Source organism: Rhipicephalus microplus, chromosome 1 (genome assembly GCF_043290135.1).
Source record: "Rhipicephalus microplus isolate Deutch F79 chromosome 1, USDA_Rmic, whole genome shotgun sequence".
Classification (NCBI taxonomy): Eukaryota; Metazoa; Arthropoda; class Arachnida; order Ixodida; family Ixodidae; genus Rhipicephalus; species Rhipicephalus microplus.
In genome coordinates this window covers 52,471,877-52,488,912 of record NC_134700.1, presented here as the reverse complement: position 1 = coordinate 52,488,912, position 17,036 = coordinate 52,471,877, and the positions used below count along the sequence as shown (strand labels likewise).

At 43.1% G+C, this 17,036-nt stretch overlaps 1 protein-coding gene across 5 annotated transcripts in view; it reads right to left on the bottom strand.

Annotated features, from left to right (window-relative positions):
- The window catches only part of LOC119177780 (putative thiopurine S-methyltransferase), a 428,663-nt gene extending 413,745 nt beyond the window's left edge, over window positions 1-14,918 (bottom strand). The window contains exon 1 of one of the 5 annotated variants that reach the window (XM_075868630.1): window positions 14,488-14,918. In XM_075868630.1, the coding sequence (XP_075724745.1) occupies window positions 14,488-14,501 (14 nt within the window). In that variant the 5' untranslated portion in view covers window positions 14,502-14,918. The remainder of the gene's footprint in view (window positions 1-14,487) is intronic. The other 4 variants (XM_075868279.1, XM_075868504.1, XM_075868574.1 and 1 more) reach the window with 4 other exon arrangements.
- Between the last annotated feature and the right edge of the window lie 2,118 nt (window positions 14,919-17,036).

Below are 17,036 nucleotides of genomic sequence, written 5' to 3'. Positions count from 1 at the left end.
TCTCTACTAAGAGTAGTTTTGGGTGATGTTTCTTGCAAAATTTCCCATAAATTAAGAAACGAACCTCACAGGTTTAACAAACAGTGGAGCGAAATAGGTATGTGCCGTGCGGTGCACACACCGAAAGTATTTGGTCGCACTCACGCAGCTCAATCTACACGAATGAGAAAAATTTTTTCAAATGTGCCATCTCCGATATTACGTGCTCTCCAGCAGATCGATTTTAGCGCACCATCACGAAATTTTTCCTCAACGAGGCGTACTGCTTCTCCAGTGTTATTTTCTTGTGCCGCCCACATTTTAATGCGTGTTACCGACGTACAATGTGAACTGAACGCATTCGTTCAGCTCACATCGTAGAAGCTTGGTCGCATGACCAGCCGGAACCTGGTTCAAATCCCAGCAACATTTTGTGTGTTCCCTTTGATGTTTTTTGGCGGTCATTAGATTTTTTGATGGTTAAGGAGGATCTTCAGAACGTCACCATGAACCAGCTGCTCTTGTCCGTTATTACAAGGTTTTCTTCAAAAAGAAGCAATCATGGTGCTCATAAGTTCCTAAATCTGGTTCCTAAATCCTTCAAGTGCGTGTCCGCGCAGTGCTATACTTTCGTTGTTTTGGCAGGGACTTAATCACAAAATTTATGACCTAGTCAGAGAAGGTCACTTTTGAGGGCGTTCAAGCTAATGGCCGGAACTAGCTTTCATCACACGTGCATGCGAACTGCGCGAAGCTCATTTCATCCAACACTAAACAATTACGCGCTTCACGGCATTTCAAAAGCGATGTTCACGGGGCTGTAGCTAACACGCTGATGCTTTATTCTTCTTAGGATACTTCCAGAAACTTTGACAGCCTGTGAAGGATTTCACACACCGTTCCGTGTGCATACTGAGAGCATCAGACGAATTGCACAGCAAACAACGCAAGCGCAGGGCTAGCGCTTATGGTGCTCAATGCTGACCTGAAGGTAGCAGGACAGAATCCATGACGCGGTGGCCGCATTTAAATGGAGGCAATATGCATGATGACCGTGTAATTAGAATTGAGGCAACGGTAAAAAACCCCTTCGGCTCTCACGTTCTGAATTTCATTGTGAGGAGGACTGGGATACACAACTAGGGTAGCTGAAATTGAACCTTTAGGGAGCATTGAATGCGTTGAATAACAAGACTACTGAAACACAAGCTGCATACTTAATATCACCACATTATGTAAAAGTAATGGTATTTTAGAAAAAAAGGTACCGGGAAAGCAACACGCGTGAACTCTGTAGACTTACAGTGATGTTCATCAGCGAAGGCAAAGTACTTGAGTGCGTGAGAGGATCTTTATAAGTGTGAGGGAGTGCCCACGTGGAAAGAATGCGGGATCATGAGCTGGAAATCACGTACCGTGAAGCGTTAGGTGTAACGTGAGGCACTGAAGCGCCATTGCCCAAGCCAGCTGGTGATGTCATCCAGCTTGGACCAATCACGCGTAGCCAATCAAATTTAAATCCTAGCGGCACATCTCCCTAACCAGTCACGTGCATTAACGCACTTACGATTTCTGTGTTCGACTGTTTTCGTGGCGTGGGATATGCACAATGGCTTTCTAGTACGTGGCGAAAATATATGTAGTGGACTGTACTGAATACAGACTAATAAACGACTTCCTAAATTGTGGGACATCGAACTTTCAACCTGCGATCTGTACAAACATTGCAAATCCGAATGTGCAGTGCTCTGATTGTAAAACCCTCAACTTTGAGAATATATGTGGAAACTACAATATCAAGCCTCGCAAGTGTTGAAACACATCAAGACTTGCACACTAAGTCAGGACTCGAAGCACGAGCCTCATGCTAAGAAAAGTGAACATAGCGCGCGCCATAAGAAGAAGCCACGGCTCGTGCCACGAGGAGCTTGGTTATTTTTGCTAACGGCAGCGTTCAGACGTGCTGATGTATGCCTTCAGGCTTATTTGTCTTTGATATTAGGATCGTCTTCAAACAAAATCCCGAGATATGACACCATGGATAGAGTGTACAATTTAGTACACTGTTCCTTACAAGTACAAAAGCAAATGAACCACCCAAATATGCATGGTCTCGAACGCTATTACTTTGAAGTAAATGTATCGAACACTTGACATTTCAATTTACACATACTAGAATCTCGAAACATCACCGCCGGTTTGCTATCGAAGCCCTAATAACCGCTTTGCATAGGCGTAAAACGAGAACCATCCTTTCCTGGAGTTTGCAACGGGTGACCGTACGGGGCCTCGAACACCAAATCTTCCACGTACGTGAACTACTGAGCCCTAATGCTGATGAAAAATACGTAGGACTCTATTTTGCAACCTTTAAAGCATCAGAGGCATGAAATCCCGCAACTCCGAAGTTATTAGATAGATAGAGAGAATCCCAAAAATAGAGAGGATCAAAAACCTGGCTTTGAGGTTCATATATTCTAGCTACTCTCGTTTTGCAAGCGTCTCTGCCCTTCGTGAGAAGGCAAATCTGAAAACACTTGCTCATCGCCGAATAGTCTCTCGATTAAAATTCATCAATTAATTGTACCAAGGTCACTTCAAAGTTCCACCCAATCGCTACATAACCGACCCCTTCGGGCGCTTTGACCGTATTCATCATAATAAAACAGTTACACAACCATTCAGTCATCTGAACGTTCATCAGTACTCATTATTCCTTCATGCTCTTTCATTTTGAAACAAGTTACCTGAGGAGGTCGTTAACGCGGACGCGACACAATCGTTCGCCCATCTCGTCAATGACCTAACATTTGATTTTTAATATGCAATATATTCTGTTCCTCATTAGTGCTGAGAGTTTTTGTATTTCGGTATGAATGCCATTATTGCTATGTATTATTCATATTTTCCCTGATGTTGAGAATTTTCTTATTTTCGAACCTAGTATTGTATTTTCTTATATTTTTGTATTCTGTTTTGTCACTGACATTTGTTATCCACTCCTGCTTGGGCCGAAACAGAGCCTGCAGTATTTGTAAATAAATATTTGAATGATTTAGCTACAGAAACACTGAAACTTCTGATTATGCAGGAGTCAGTATCGGACCGCCGATCAAATGTCAAGTATTCAACCACTGATCATCAGAGTACACAGGACCCAAGCCTCAAACATTCCACGTTCTAAGGTAAAAAAGACTCGACCTCTGAAATATTCACGTACTAAAACTCTGCAAAACTCTGAATCTAACTATCAGTTGGGGTAAAGCTTGAAGGTCAAACGGTTATCCGTACAGGCAGTAAAGAACAGCAATGATTTCAAGGAGTGAAGTTGGTTGGGCTTGTTGGTCACACATTTTTGCAAATGTTAAAAACAGTGCGATTTAGAACTAACATCTAGACAACAAGATCTTTAGCTGTTAGTGCTCGTTCTTGCGTGTTCATTCAATTACAATATTATATTTGACGCCGGTTTTGTATCTTTTTGCGAAAAGAGCAGTACAATTGGCGCAATGATCACGAATTCTTACAGACTCCATAGAAAAGTTTCACTTCAAGAAATGGATGCAGGAAAATTAGTTCTTGCTGTTGGAAAGAAAACCTAATGAGTTCAACAGTCGGCACATGTCACAACTCGGTAATTGTTGCCAGCAATGAAACTTCAAATCAACATTTATCGTGACTACAGTGCATGCAACGACAAACAACTTGGTTTTTAGGGTTTTTGAAGGCAGTGAGAAAAGGGTTTTGTGCTTTACGGATTCTTTCCGGCAATGCTATCGCCTATGGTCACGTGGGCGATAAGTCGTAATAACGCGCACGTACGAGGTTCGACATTAGACGATGAGGAAATAAAAACAACGCTCACACTTTATATTTGAAAAGACATTTACTAAAACATAGGAAAAAGCGAAGAAATTACAATCTGCCCATCTGATGTGTGTGCTGATCAAATGCGTACGGGTAGGCTGTTGCTGCAGTGCCTTTATTTAAGACTGCGAGCATGTCTAAATATCGAGTAAGAAAAATGCTTGGAAGGTAGCTTTCCTTGTTCCTGTACATATCGACTCAGTACACAACGAAAGCCTAATAAAAAGCTCGACAAGTTTGATGACAAAGCAAATATACCTGCTGAAGAAATTGATGCGACTTGACCAGAAAGCAACAGACATGCTCCGATTTCAGAGACATGTTGATTGATTATTTTTTGTGGCATTTAATGGCCCAAAACCACCATATGATTATGATAGACGCCGTAGTGGAGGACTCCAGAAATTTCGACCACCTGGATTTCTTTAACGTGCACCTATCTGAGCACACGGGCCTACAGCTTTTTTGTTACCATCGAAAAGCTTCCAGTGACACGAGCGCTTGAGCAGCCGATGCGGTGACTAATCTTATGAGAATGTCACCCTGATGTATCAAGCTAGTAAACATTTCTATCAAGATGTCTGCATTTCATGGACTGGTGTTCTCAGATTAGAAGTACAATAATTATTCTGATGGAGAAAGGCATCTAAAACAGCATACCAGTCCTGCTCAAAACAGAAGCAGATTTGTGCTCCTGTATTTTGAAAAAGAAAAACACATTTTTAACAGCCACTTTTCAACCTTCTCCTTCACAACAAAATTTAAAAGCTCAGGGCTAGGCGGGACACTGCTGCTGCACCTTTGTACATCGCACGTCACATGCATCAAGAAGAAAGAAATAAAATGAACAAAATAACTAAGTAAACAAATAAATTTTGTGAAAAGCCAACAACGATGATGGTCGATGCTTCCGAACAGCCCGTCAAATCAAGAAAGCTATTCTGGATAGTAAGCTCCTGTGGCACCGAAAGGTTCTGGTTTGTCGATGTCAGTGCATTTATTTCGCTTCCGGTCACATGTTTGTATTTAAATGTAATTGATTTGATTGATATGTGGGGTTTAACGTCCCAAAACCACCATATGATTATGAGAGACGCCGTAGTGGAGGGCTCCAGAAATTTCGACCACCTGGGGTTGTATTTCAATGTAGTAGAGCACGGATTTACTGATGAGTGCAGGTAACCAGTCGTTATGTGTTTACATCTTTTATTGGTTCACTGTAGAGATGTATAACATTTTCTTACATTACTACCTTTACTCAATGACTCTAACAGCTTTTAAAGTACTTTTAAATCAAGTAAAGGAAGAAACTGGCAGATCTCACGTGCAGGGGAAATCGATGGTATGCGAAGAATGAATGAGGAAGGTTAAATTGCCACCTTAAAATCAGCACAACATTACGAAGCGGACGTAAGTTTGTGCCGTACATGACTTCCATATTATGATTATCATGTTTAGACGTGTAATTTACCTTTGTCGTCTATTGACGTTACGTAATACCGAATTTGGTGCTTCTGGAGCTAGCGAAACGGCCGTTATCACGCTATGAGCGTACCATGTAGTAATGTTTTACATGACACGTTGTCATGATTATATGTTTGACTTGTCATTTACCTTCCTCATCCGTTCACATCACGTAATACCGAAATGATTGCCGCTCGAAAAGTTTTGGGAAGACACTATAGAACTAATGCGTATGTTCTTTTAGCAGATTTTTAAATAGAAACAGCTTTTTGTCTAGCGGCATAGTTGAGACGGTTCGCACCGAAAGACCCAAAATGAGCTCGTGCGAACCAACCAATCATAGCCCGCCGAATTAGAAGTTCTGAAGGCTACTCGAAAACCAAGGCTCGCTAGCCAAAAAACGCAAAATACCAATAAAATAATGGCACGCTTTGTATTATACGGCTTAACCTTGTACCCTGTATTGTACGAGCTAACTTTGTAAGTGAGGTGTTTACAAATGTTAAAGGCTGCCAGCTTATGAATTTCGTTTATCTGCGCTTTTATAGCACCAATATCGTCCCTATTATATTTTACAGTCCGGCAATACGGGGCGTAATCCTTCGTTTCTTCAACCTGCATTATTGGGATGTGATATGTGACATAAAAATAGATTATTTTAGCGCACTTCAGGGGCCCGAGGTAAGAACATATGATGAGGCTCGTGACTGCTGAAGGGCGATACTAATTTGCAAAGCGTTCTACAGCTGTCTGCGTAAATATAACAAGCAAGTCTTCAGCTGTTTAGCGTGCTCATAGAGCAAGTCACGTAACCGTTTCGGGAATTTCACAATCCAGAACAATAGGTTCGCCAAACTGCCAATTAATTTTGACAGCCTTCTGTTTATATCGCGGACATATATGTGATTGCACAGGCGTTCCTGTATTTCCACTACATAAGAGGTCATTGAACTTGCGTTCTCGCGCTTAACAGTGCGACAACAAAATGATGAGCTTTCATAATGGAACAACACGTAGTTGAAATGGCTTTCTTTATAAGGTCGCCAAATTTTCGGTCATCTTCTCTACTCTCTAGGACAAACTTCGAGTGTCGACGAATAATCTAGTGAACTTTCAGAGCATTTTGATTGACAACTTGACTTAAAACAATCATTATTATAAACATGGGAGTGAACCGATAGTCTCACAACAGAGGCGCACTCACGCGTCATGGCAAAACAAGCAGCTTGTTTTTTAGGTATCCGTATTGTGATAAACAATATTGTTTCATTGTGAGCTGCGTGTGCTGTGAAGCAATTAGAGCATTGTTCAGTTGGTCACTGGAAATATAACGGTTCGCATCAGCTGAAAGTTAGAAAGATGACGACGACTCCAGTCACTTGGAGCACAGGACGTGACACACGTCATCGAAAAATCGTGGTCGTTGGCAGTGAGTGGGGTTTATAGCTGGCGTTTCCTAGAGTCATTTCGCAGTGAAATGTTTTTACGACTGTGTACCGACAGGTAGAGAAGCATTAAACCTGCTATTATACTTAACCAAAAACCGCAGTTTGGTGAGTGTCCATGTCACGGTCTTTTCAAGAAAGTTTCGCACAAATGAAAAGAATTTTGTGTCACGCATAAATGCATGGCGCTTTACATTTCTAACGTGTTCCTAATAATCAACAAAAGTCGCACACCTAGAAAAACATTTTCTAGAAGGCGCCTACTCGAGCACGCATAAGTCTAGATTTGTTGTTTGTGTTGAATAAACTGTTTAGAAAATTCCAATAAACTGCAGCACATGAATTATCGGACGGACTACATGACTAAGTGATCGTATCAGAGAGCACTGTCGTCACCTCTGACAAAGGGCGAATGGTCTTGTTACCCACGCGCATGTCAGCCGTCATTTCTAGAAGCAGATGCGATGGCCAAGAATTGTCAAGTGCCCCGCCACGGTGGTCTAGTGGCTAAGGTACTCGGCTGCTGAACCGCAGGTCGCGGGATCAAATCCCGGCTGTGGCGGCTGCCTTTCCGATGGAGGCGGAAATGTTGTAGGCCAGTGTACTCAGATTTGGGTGCAGGTTAAAGAACCCCAGGTGGTCAAAATTTCCGTAGCCATCCACTACGGCGTCTCTCATAATCAAATGGTGGTTTTAGGACGTTAAACCCCACAAATCAATCAATCAATCAAGAATTGTCAATTGGGAAAGTTCACAGCTGAGGTGGAAATTGGGCTCACGTGGTATGGTATCTCTTGAGTTGTAACAAACATTCGAAAGAATTTTACACCGGTGTCACACGGACAGATTTATTCATGATCAAGGCGACCCAGATCGGTCTTGTTGATCGCGATAAACACGATGATCACTGCTATACAGCCCAAACTAGTCAAGTATGAGCTTGAGTGAGATGAAATCCAGGGAACGTTTGCGTAGTTTGCGTACCGTAAAACACGTCACTGACAAAACTCGGCATAGAATATTTCGATAGAGCCCTTATCAGCATTGTTATTTCTGCAAGAACCACTCGAACCTCAAAAACTTTGCGTGCCAGTACGAAAGTAATTTCATAAATCCATCATTCGATGTTTTACTTGCACTTACTTGTATTGCTGCGTAAGATTTCTAACATACGTTTCAATTTCTGATGGTCTTGCTCATAGCCGTCCAGTCCTAGAGCATAGTTGTCGTTTAGAGCATACAATGCCCTTTTACGCACCCGAGTTTCACTTCTGGCGCCTCAAGTCTTCCAGTTCCTCTGCCTGCTGTTAATTACTGTAAATTTAGGTCTCTTCATATGACCACGAGGTGCATGTTCCATGCGACGTAGTCGAAAGATTATTCAAATGCTCAGACGGTGCGAGAGTTGAACCAAATGCGAAAAGCAGCGGTCGTCTCCTTGGCGCTTGCTTCTCGCCTAATTAGATGGGGACGATATGAAACATAAAATCAATATTTCCATTATTGTTTCAACTTAGATAGTTTATAATTTGTTTTAGATGCGGAAGCATCTTATACTCGCGCCTTGTAGTGCGCCGTCCGCGCCGTCCGCACCGCTTCTCGAACATTCGACAGCTGACGCGCGCGCATGCGCCGTCGCGCCGTCGCCCACTCTTCCACCATCTGTGCATCCCTTCCTCCTCTACACACCGCGCGCGCTTCACTCCTCCACCATCTGTGCACCCTTCCTCCTCTACACACCGCGTTCGACATCTACAATTCTCCTGATTCTCCAGTGGACGCGCATGTGGCGTCGCGCTTCGAGAACATTCAACAGCTGACAGTGCATGCGCCGTCGTGCTGTATATATACTCAAGGTCGGCGCTCGCTCGCTCAGTTGCCGCTCGTCGGTTGGTTTGTACGGCGCGTCGACGTCCAAGGTCGCGGTGAAATGAATTCCAACGAATCCACAAACACAATGATCGACGTCCCTTCGACCAGCGCCGCCCTTTCGCATACGTGTGTACGTGTTCACTCATTTAACACCCCCTCCTACAACCACGTTAACCAATTTAACCATCGACCCAAGTAAGTCGCAATTTAACACCCCATTTCACAACCACGTTAACCAATTTAGCCATCGACCCAAGTAAGTCGCACTTTAACACCCCGTTAACCAATTATATGGTCCGCATCCTCCTCAGTGTTCCCCCGAGGGAAGCTGCGGGCAATTTTTTTTTATGAACACCTAGCTGCTTTAAAGTTTTTCTATTGTGTATGCTCGATGTTTATGTTTACTGGGCTTTCAACAAGTTCAACCAGGGGGTTCAGACGACTGCGAAATCGCGACCTCTCTGGCAGATCCGAATGCACGGATCGCGATAGTCTTTATCCCAATCACGCCTGATCGTGATTTAAAGTGACCGTGTAGCAGCTACTAACGAGGATTGTGGTTAATGCGGATCGATATTGGTCGCGATTAAAAGTGCCCTTGTGACACCGGTATTAGGCATTTGTTTTTATCACGGAGGTGTGGGACGAGCACTCACTGTTCTCAACCATGTGGGCAGGAGCGTATTGCATCCGAGATAGAATTGTTGAAAGTTATCGCTTGTGCTTTTTTTTCTTCATTGTTCTTGTCTGAAAATATTTTTTGTTGTTGTGACCCTCGATGTTGAACGATAATGTCTGACCACACGACGGCCTTCATGTCAGTGTCAGCACCTCAACGTTCTGGCCTCCCCACTTGACAGACCACTCATTGCCATGCCACAATGCAGCGGCCATCAGCATAAGGAAACCAGATTGGTTAACTGATGAGGAAATTGATTCCGCTCCTTCCATCAGAATTCACACAAATGGCGCAGCACGTAAGCTACTCACGAGAGGTGAGAATATGTACGGTGCAACGTTTCCAACATGGTAGGTTGGATAACAAGCATCTGCATGCCTTGTTGTCATTTGGTGACAGAGAAATTTATTTCTTGAAGGAGAGAATGACCCCCATATTCTAGAACATGCCTTCACTTAACGCTTCACCTCCACTTGAGAAAGCCTATGGGAGCGCCGTCTCTAGGCACGGAGTCACCGCATATCTGCGATAATCTGCTGCGATTTTTGAGTAGCGCAGCGTCATTATGAGCCGAGCTGCGGCGCATTGCTTAATTCGGTCAAGTGAAAGGTGAAAGTTGAGTCGAGGAGCGTTTGTGAATACGAGGGTGAACCGCTTACTTTCAACATTGCATGAGAATTGCACGCATCTTAGCAAGAGATGCTTACATGAAAATGGTTGTGTACGAGCTACTAACTTATTTTAGTTTCGCGCGAACTAAGCCCTTACTACTCTGATAGCGAACAAGCAACGCTTTCACCAATTACACAAAGCTGCTATCATACCAAATCAATGAGGTCCCGTTTTATTGCCTTGTTAAACTTGCTCTGTGGCTCGTTTTATGTACTTATTTTATACACCTCCGGATGCCACAACTGATGTATTATGGACGCTGCATATTGGAATGTTATTGCACAAGAATAACAAAATTGCTCGGTGATGTTAACCTCCTTGAAGCAGAATGGCAAGGCATTGTTGCCTATAGTTCACATAACAAACATGTTAGCAGTGTGTTTGATATATATTAAGGTATAATTTAGAGAAGTTAGTCCATGAACCAACTAGTGTTCAGAATTCATCTAGCTCTGTATTGAATTTGGGGTCCATCAGAGTGAGTTTTCTGATTAAAGCACAGAAGTCGACCCAGGGCTCTCTGATCATAATCTCGTAAACGTATCTTCACCGCTTAAACAACAACAAAAGTATAAGCAGATCTCTGCGCATTCTTTTAAAGGATTTACTCATGCCAAGGACGCAATCAATATCGATGGCATGCCAATTTGAGTGTATGACTCCGATAGCAAAGCGTTCAAATACTTTGTAAAAGGTTCCAATAAATGTGCCACTATTATCTAAATAACTTTTCCCCAATAAACTAAAGAAAGTCAGAAAGGGAATGCCTTGGTTTAACAGCAAAATAATTCATTCCAAACGCAAGATGAAGATATTTCAAAGAAATATGCGAGGACAACCAAATAAGGCACATGCAAGGGAGACCTCACAAGTGCACTTCACACAGCAAAAGATATCGCCTATTATTGTCATAAATATCTTGATAAGTTCTGGCAGTACATGAAACATGAAAAAAAACAGTTACCAATATATCAGTTGACAAGCAGCCGGTGATAGATAGGAGTGACACAGCTCAATACTTCAACAGCTGCTTTTGAAGTGCGAACTCGGTTGCGACTGTATACGCACGTGACGGAACAAGGTTCGAGCTATCACATGCGAGTTTTGAATACTATGATGGAGTATTCGATATGCTACTCAACTTGACAACTGAGGGTTGTTGTGGTCTCATAGAAATTCCTAACGTATTTCACTGATGACCGCACAATTTACAAACGACTGGAAAACAGCCTGGGTTGTCATCTTCCTTGAACCATGACAGGTCAATTATAAAAATCATCGCCGAGCTCCACTAACTCCTGATTGCTGCAAATTTGTAGAGAATATTATAGCTGATAGTGTGCCTGAATATCTGTAAAATATTGCCGCACCAACACTATCAGCATGATTTTCGAAAAGGGTATTCAATAGTCCAACTAATAACGGTAGTTCATTCGTTCGCCCCGCCGCGGTGGTCTAGTGGCTAAGGCACTCGGCTGCTGACCCGCAGGTCGCGGGTTCGAATTCCGGCTGCGGCGGCTGCATTTCCGATGGAGGCGGAAATGTTGTAGGCTCGTGTGCTCATATTTGGGTGCACGTTAAAGAACCCCAGGTAGTCGAAATTTCCGGAGCCTTCCACTACGGCGTCTCTCTTATTCATATGGTGGTTTTGGGATGTTAAACCTCACATATCAATCGATCAGTTCACTCGTTCCTTTCATTTCATAAATCTAATGACCAAGCAGACGTAATATTTCTTGATTTTAACAAAGCTTTCGACAAGATTCAGCAATAGAAACTAAGTTTAAAGCTTCGACTGAACATGGCTGCCTGACATCTTGACATTCCTAAACACTTACCTCAATGGATTTCTGCTTACCTGAATAATAGCAACCAATATACTTACATTGGAGGCCAACTTCCCGATAGTTTATCAGTCACTTCAGGGGTAACAAAAGGTAGTGTCTTGCCCCCCCCCCTTGTTTTTTTTGTTTATACTAAAAGCATATGTAATGTAGTAAGCCCTGGCATTGTTTGAAGATGACTGTGTATTGTTAAAAAATGTTACATCCGTTTGCTCACGTTCAGCTAAAGAACAATTGAAATAATGTATTCTAGTAATTTGAAAAATGCGAAATATTTTCCAATGCCGTACACTTCCATATAACGCGTAAAAACATCCCTGTGTTTTACCTATCAGCTTTGTTCTTCGCCGCCTATGGAAATCGACAGTTACAATTACTTAGGTGTTACAATAACACCTACCTTCTCGTAAATTATACATATAAATATCATTCGCTCATCTGCATTCAGAAACCTTTGTTTTCTAAAACCTAAGCTTCCCTATGCCCCTAGCAATGTTGAAAACTGTCCTATTGCTTTTTATTAGGACAGAAGATAGAATAGGCCAGTGCTATATGAAACGAATACACTCAAACAAGCATAAAATGCCTGGAAATAATGTAGACGAAAGCATTCCAGTTCATTTTTACCACGCGTTCTTTCTCCCTCTTCTTCTCTTCCTTCTCTTCTTTCTCTTCTCAACAGCCTGCTTGCAATTGACCCACCTCATTACGTGACACCCTTATTAACTGACGCGCATGGCATCATCACGCGCAATGTTTTACACCTGATTTCTGCAGAGCAGACCTTTACAAGTATACATATGTTTCAAGCATGACCTCACATAGGAACGAAATAACTCAGTCATCCTAACAGTATCAATTTCTCCTGCGCATCGAAATAGCATTGCCTTGCCAGTTGAGGTTTCATATTCTTTTATCGCAGTGTTTTTTTCTTGTTTTTATTTTCGTACGCATCGTTTGTATTGCATGCATATGTAGTTATATTGCTCTTGCGTAAACTGTGAAAATATTGTTAATTTTTGTTTTTATTGTGTAGTCAGTAATTCGTATACAGATTTTGCACAATATAACGAAGTATTTATATGTACCATCCTTTTTTTCTCATTGCTCATATTGTTAGCATTAGTTAAACCATAGTTTTCCACGTCAAGTTTTCTATTTGTTATCACTGTATTACTAACCCACACGAAACAATCTCTTGTGTCACTCTCCGTATTATTTATGTCCTTTTGAAACTGCCCAACAGCTTGAACCTCAAGATGGGCAGTACGTAATAAATGAATAAATATATTTTAGATCTTTATACGTATTTCATGAACCAGTGTGTTTTTAACATCTTTAGAGATAGGGAATTTGAACTCTGGAAAAACTGTTGGGAAATACTGTTGAGAGCAGCAATGTTCATTTGATGCATTGTTTTGATTCTGGTATGTAAAATGAGCGATCTAACTTCACTGCTGTTGTGACGCAATCAGCAAGTGATTCACTTCCGTTCAAAGTTTTGTATCCAGCATGACTGCAGCTACTAACATCCTTTTTTTTTCCTGTAGCGAAAAGTTTTTTTTTTTGGTGGGAGGGGGAGCGCTGTAATCATTGTATAGGTTCAGGTGATAAAAATACATTTATGACTTTAAAAACTTGGTCTATGCTTTCCTACTTCTAAGCAAGCGGGATTCAGCGTGCGCATAACCGTTCCTTTTCATTGTCAGCGACCTTGCAACTGTAGAGCTGTTATTACTGATAAAGAAGTGGACGGCAATAATGTAATGAAAACACACCGACAGCATATAATCGCATTTTTTGTTCTTATTGAGCATCGACATTCATGTAAAAAAATTGCACTTTTTATGCGCTGTGGGTCGCAGACAATGTTCGAGTGGTGCCTTATTTTGGGTTGCACGCTCAAGCAAAGTATTGTAACTGGCACACTGTTCTTACTTTCATATGTGTGACATGATCTGCCGATACACTCAGCAGTGGCACAAACAATCTTTTCATAGGATGTAGCTTTGCACAAAGAGATCTGCTTCTGCTCACCATTTACTAATTTATAAGCCATGAAAGTTCAACCGCTACTGCTGTTCGCTGCAAGCTTAACTGGCCTATCTAGAGTTCAAACTAGCTACTTGTCTTGTGGGCATGTTTTTTGTGGACTCTATCTGAAAGCTTTGCATGAAGTTCTTCCATGAATATTCACGTTTATTCTTTTTAAACTATCACACAAGATCATTATTTTTGAAATTGTAGCTGTATTCTTGTTTGTGCTTTACGCAAACGTTCCTTATGTTGTTCGCTACAGAAACCGTAACAAATTGAACGCCAGTGGTGCGGATATTATACCATATTATTACGTGCAGTCAGGATTTGTCTAGAGACAAAATTGTTTCTATGAATTGAAAATTTCCGGGTTGAAAATGTGATATAGGCTAACGCACCATCCGCCATTCCGCATCTGTCTTCCTGAATTTAGTGTAAAGAGATGCATTTTGCGTATGTGAATTTATTGCATCGTACAACAAATGACGTGTTGTGATCAGAGTACAGAGTCAGGCTTGTTTCTTTCAAATCTGCTAAGTCGTCGTTTGCTTTGCAAAATCTAATTTCATCGAAACATCCTCATGGCGCCATTGCATTGAGACAGAGAGTTCTCGTCGCCGTGACTCACCTGTACTGCGGCATGTCCGTTAGCAACACCGGTCACGATGTACGACTGGCGACCCATAGGTGTAGGTGGCAGGATTGATCCTGAACTGGACGCCGTCGTTTTACGACGAAATGTGCGTAGAGATGCAAGCGGAGTGGAGCTGGAGCACCTGCCTGCCTTAGCACGCGTGTCAAGAGCACATGCAGACAGCACGTGAACGCCAAATTCACCTGCCCGATTCTACAGAAGTATATTGCATTGCTCGCGGCCCCTGTACTCGGACCACGTTCACCAGCCCGTACGCAGCTATTTTAGCTCTTCACTTGAGCAGACATGGGAGCCGGCATGGACGCCCCATGGGTTTCCCTTTTTATTGTCTCCCTGAAATGACTCGCTTGTCCCTGGAAAATACCCCCTCTGACGTAAAACTCTTTCGCTTTCTGTCCCCCTCCCCTTCCACGGCCTAAGCGCCGCGTGCAAGGTGGTTGTCACACGACCGCCTTTGTCCTCGCGCTGCTCGCGTGCTGCTCAGGGCGCACGCTTGCCCACGAGTTTGACAACCGAGGTTACGCTGATAACAACGTTGGTACTTTTTTTGTCGCCGCTGATTTTACGGTCTCTTTCTGAGCTTTTATTTGTTTCGCGAGTGTGTATGCAAGCCTGCAACGGTGGAACACCGGGTAGGCCTGCAGGGTCCAACGCTTATCGTTTTGCTCCGCGAGTACTTTAACCCTGCGATGTGCAAGATCGTTGCTTACGCCCGGCCGCCGTATCCCGGAATAGAAGCGATAGCCGCGCATCGGCCACACCTTACCCTCCACACTTTCTCCCTCCGTTTTACGGCGTGCGTCGTCTGCAGCAACAAGCTTCCCCGAAGAACGAACGCAGTACCACCTTTACGGCGCCTCCGTTTGTCGCAATAAACGGTGCAGTTTAAGCGCATTCTTCCCGCCCCAACTCATCCCGCTCACGTGCATTGGAAGTGTGGCGTGGCAGGATGTGACTCTGTAGACAGACACATGGCGGCGCCGCCGTACACGAGGCTCTGAAACCGACTGTGCATCAACTTGGGGATAATGTATTAGTGGTATAGAATAATGATGAAAATCGAGTACATCACTAAAGAGGGGCAAAGTGCGTTGAAACATTTGAACCGTTTAGACGCTTTTAGTGACTTACGGTCAGCCTCTGTTGCGCCAGAGGCTTGGAAAGTCCCAAACCCGTTGAAGCAACAAAGTCGTAAACGAGTGCTTCGCAATGCCTACATGTAAGATCACACTAGCAGCCCTTGAATCAGAGAACAGAGACGTCTGCGTCTTTTCTCTAGTCATGATGTATCGTCGACAGACGTTTTAAAGGCGATAGTCTTTCTTGGAACCTTCGACGGAAAGCTTTTGGTCTGTCTGTCTGTACATTTGTCTGTTTGTCCGCCCTAACGATACCTCAAACGACACCACACGGCCAACCGCATTCGCAGCGCCCACCAATATTACCCAAGGTTTAACGTTCATTGTTGTGCGATTGTCAATTAAAAGCCAATTATTGCACATATCTGAGGTGCCACAACAACACTTCGATGTTTTCTATGTCTGCCTTCTTACTAGAAGAGGCATACACAAGTAACTCTAAGGAATGTAGCGCTTAATCGCGCTGCGCTGAAAGTGCAAAGCGATGCTCAAAAAAGCGTTTCCAACGCTTTCACGACGTCACGGTGGTGGCACTTGCCCACCGCTTTGCGTTATACACTTTATCCCCCCCCCCCCCCCCCAAGACTGCCGCGCATCTTTCTCCGCGGTCTCCACGACATCAGTTTCGAAGATTAGTGCCAGGGGGCACTTGCTTATAACGTGCCTAGATGCACTCGTTCACCTCCGCCACACACTCGAGGCACTCTTAACGCAGCGCCTGCAGAATACCATTCACCAATTTTTTTGCGCACAACATGAAATAAATGTTTTGTTCATTCTCTCCAGACGCAAGATAGTCTTTCGACGACATTTACAGTGTAACTTGTAGATTCGGGCCAATTTTTTGTCAAGGACTTGACCACAGCGAGCCACGTTTTTGTCCGGCGTGAAGGTGTCCGAAGTACCCTTACACCTCCCAACCACGGTTTTTTTCAAGGTGCTCAGCCAGACAAAAAAAATCAGTCATCATAAAGCTCAATGAATCGAGTCAGCGCCCTGGTTATCCTGCCTATGCACAAGGAGTTTAACCCATGATTGGAAATTTGAAACATTTTTAAAAGTCAGGCGTGTATTTATTAAAAAATCGGCCCTGACATCTGTATGTTTCACTGCTATATTTGTCAAAAGACAATAGTCTTGCGTCTCGACAGAGTGAAAAAAACGTTTATTTGATGTTCTGCGTGAGAAAATTGGTGGATTGTATTCTGAAGGCGCCTAGTTAGAGTGCCTCAATCAGTACAGCGGAGCCACATCAGACACGAGCGCTATCCAGAAGTTATTTTTGAAAACGGAGGATGACGTGCGTGCCTGTCTCGGCACGCACGTCACCCAACCGTTCAAAATTCCAGCCATAGAGATTACGAATACCCAGTGCAAAAACGA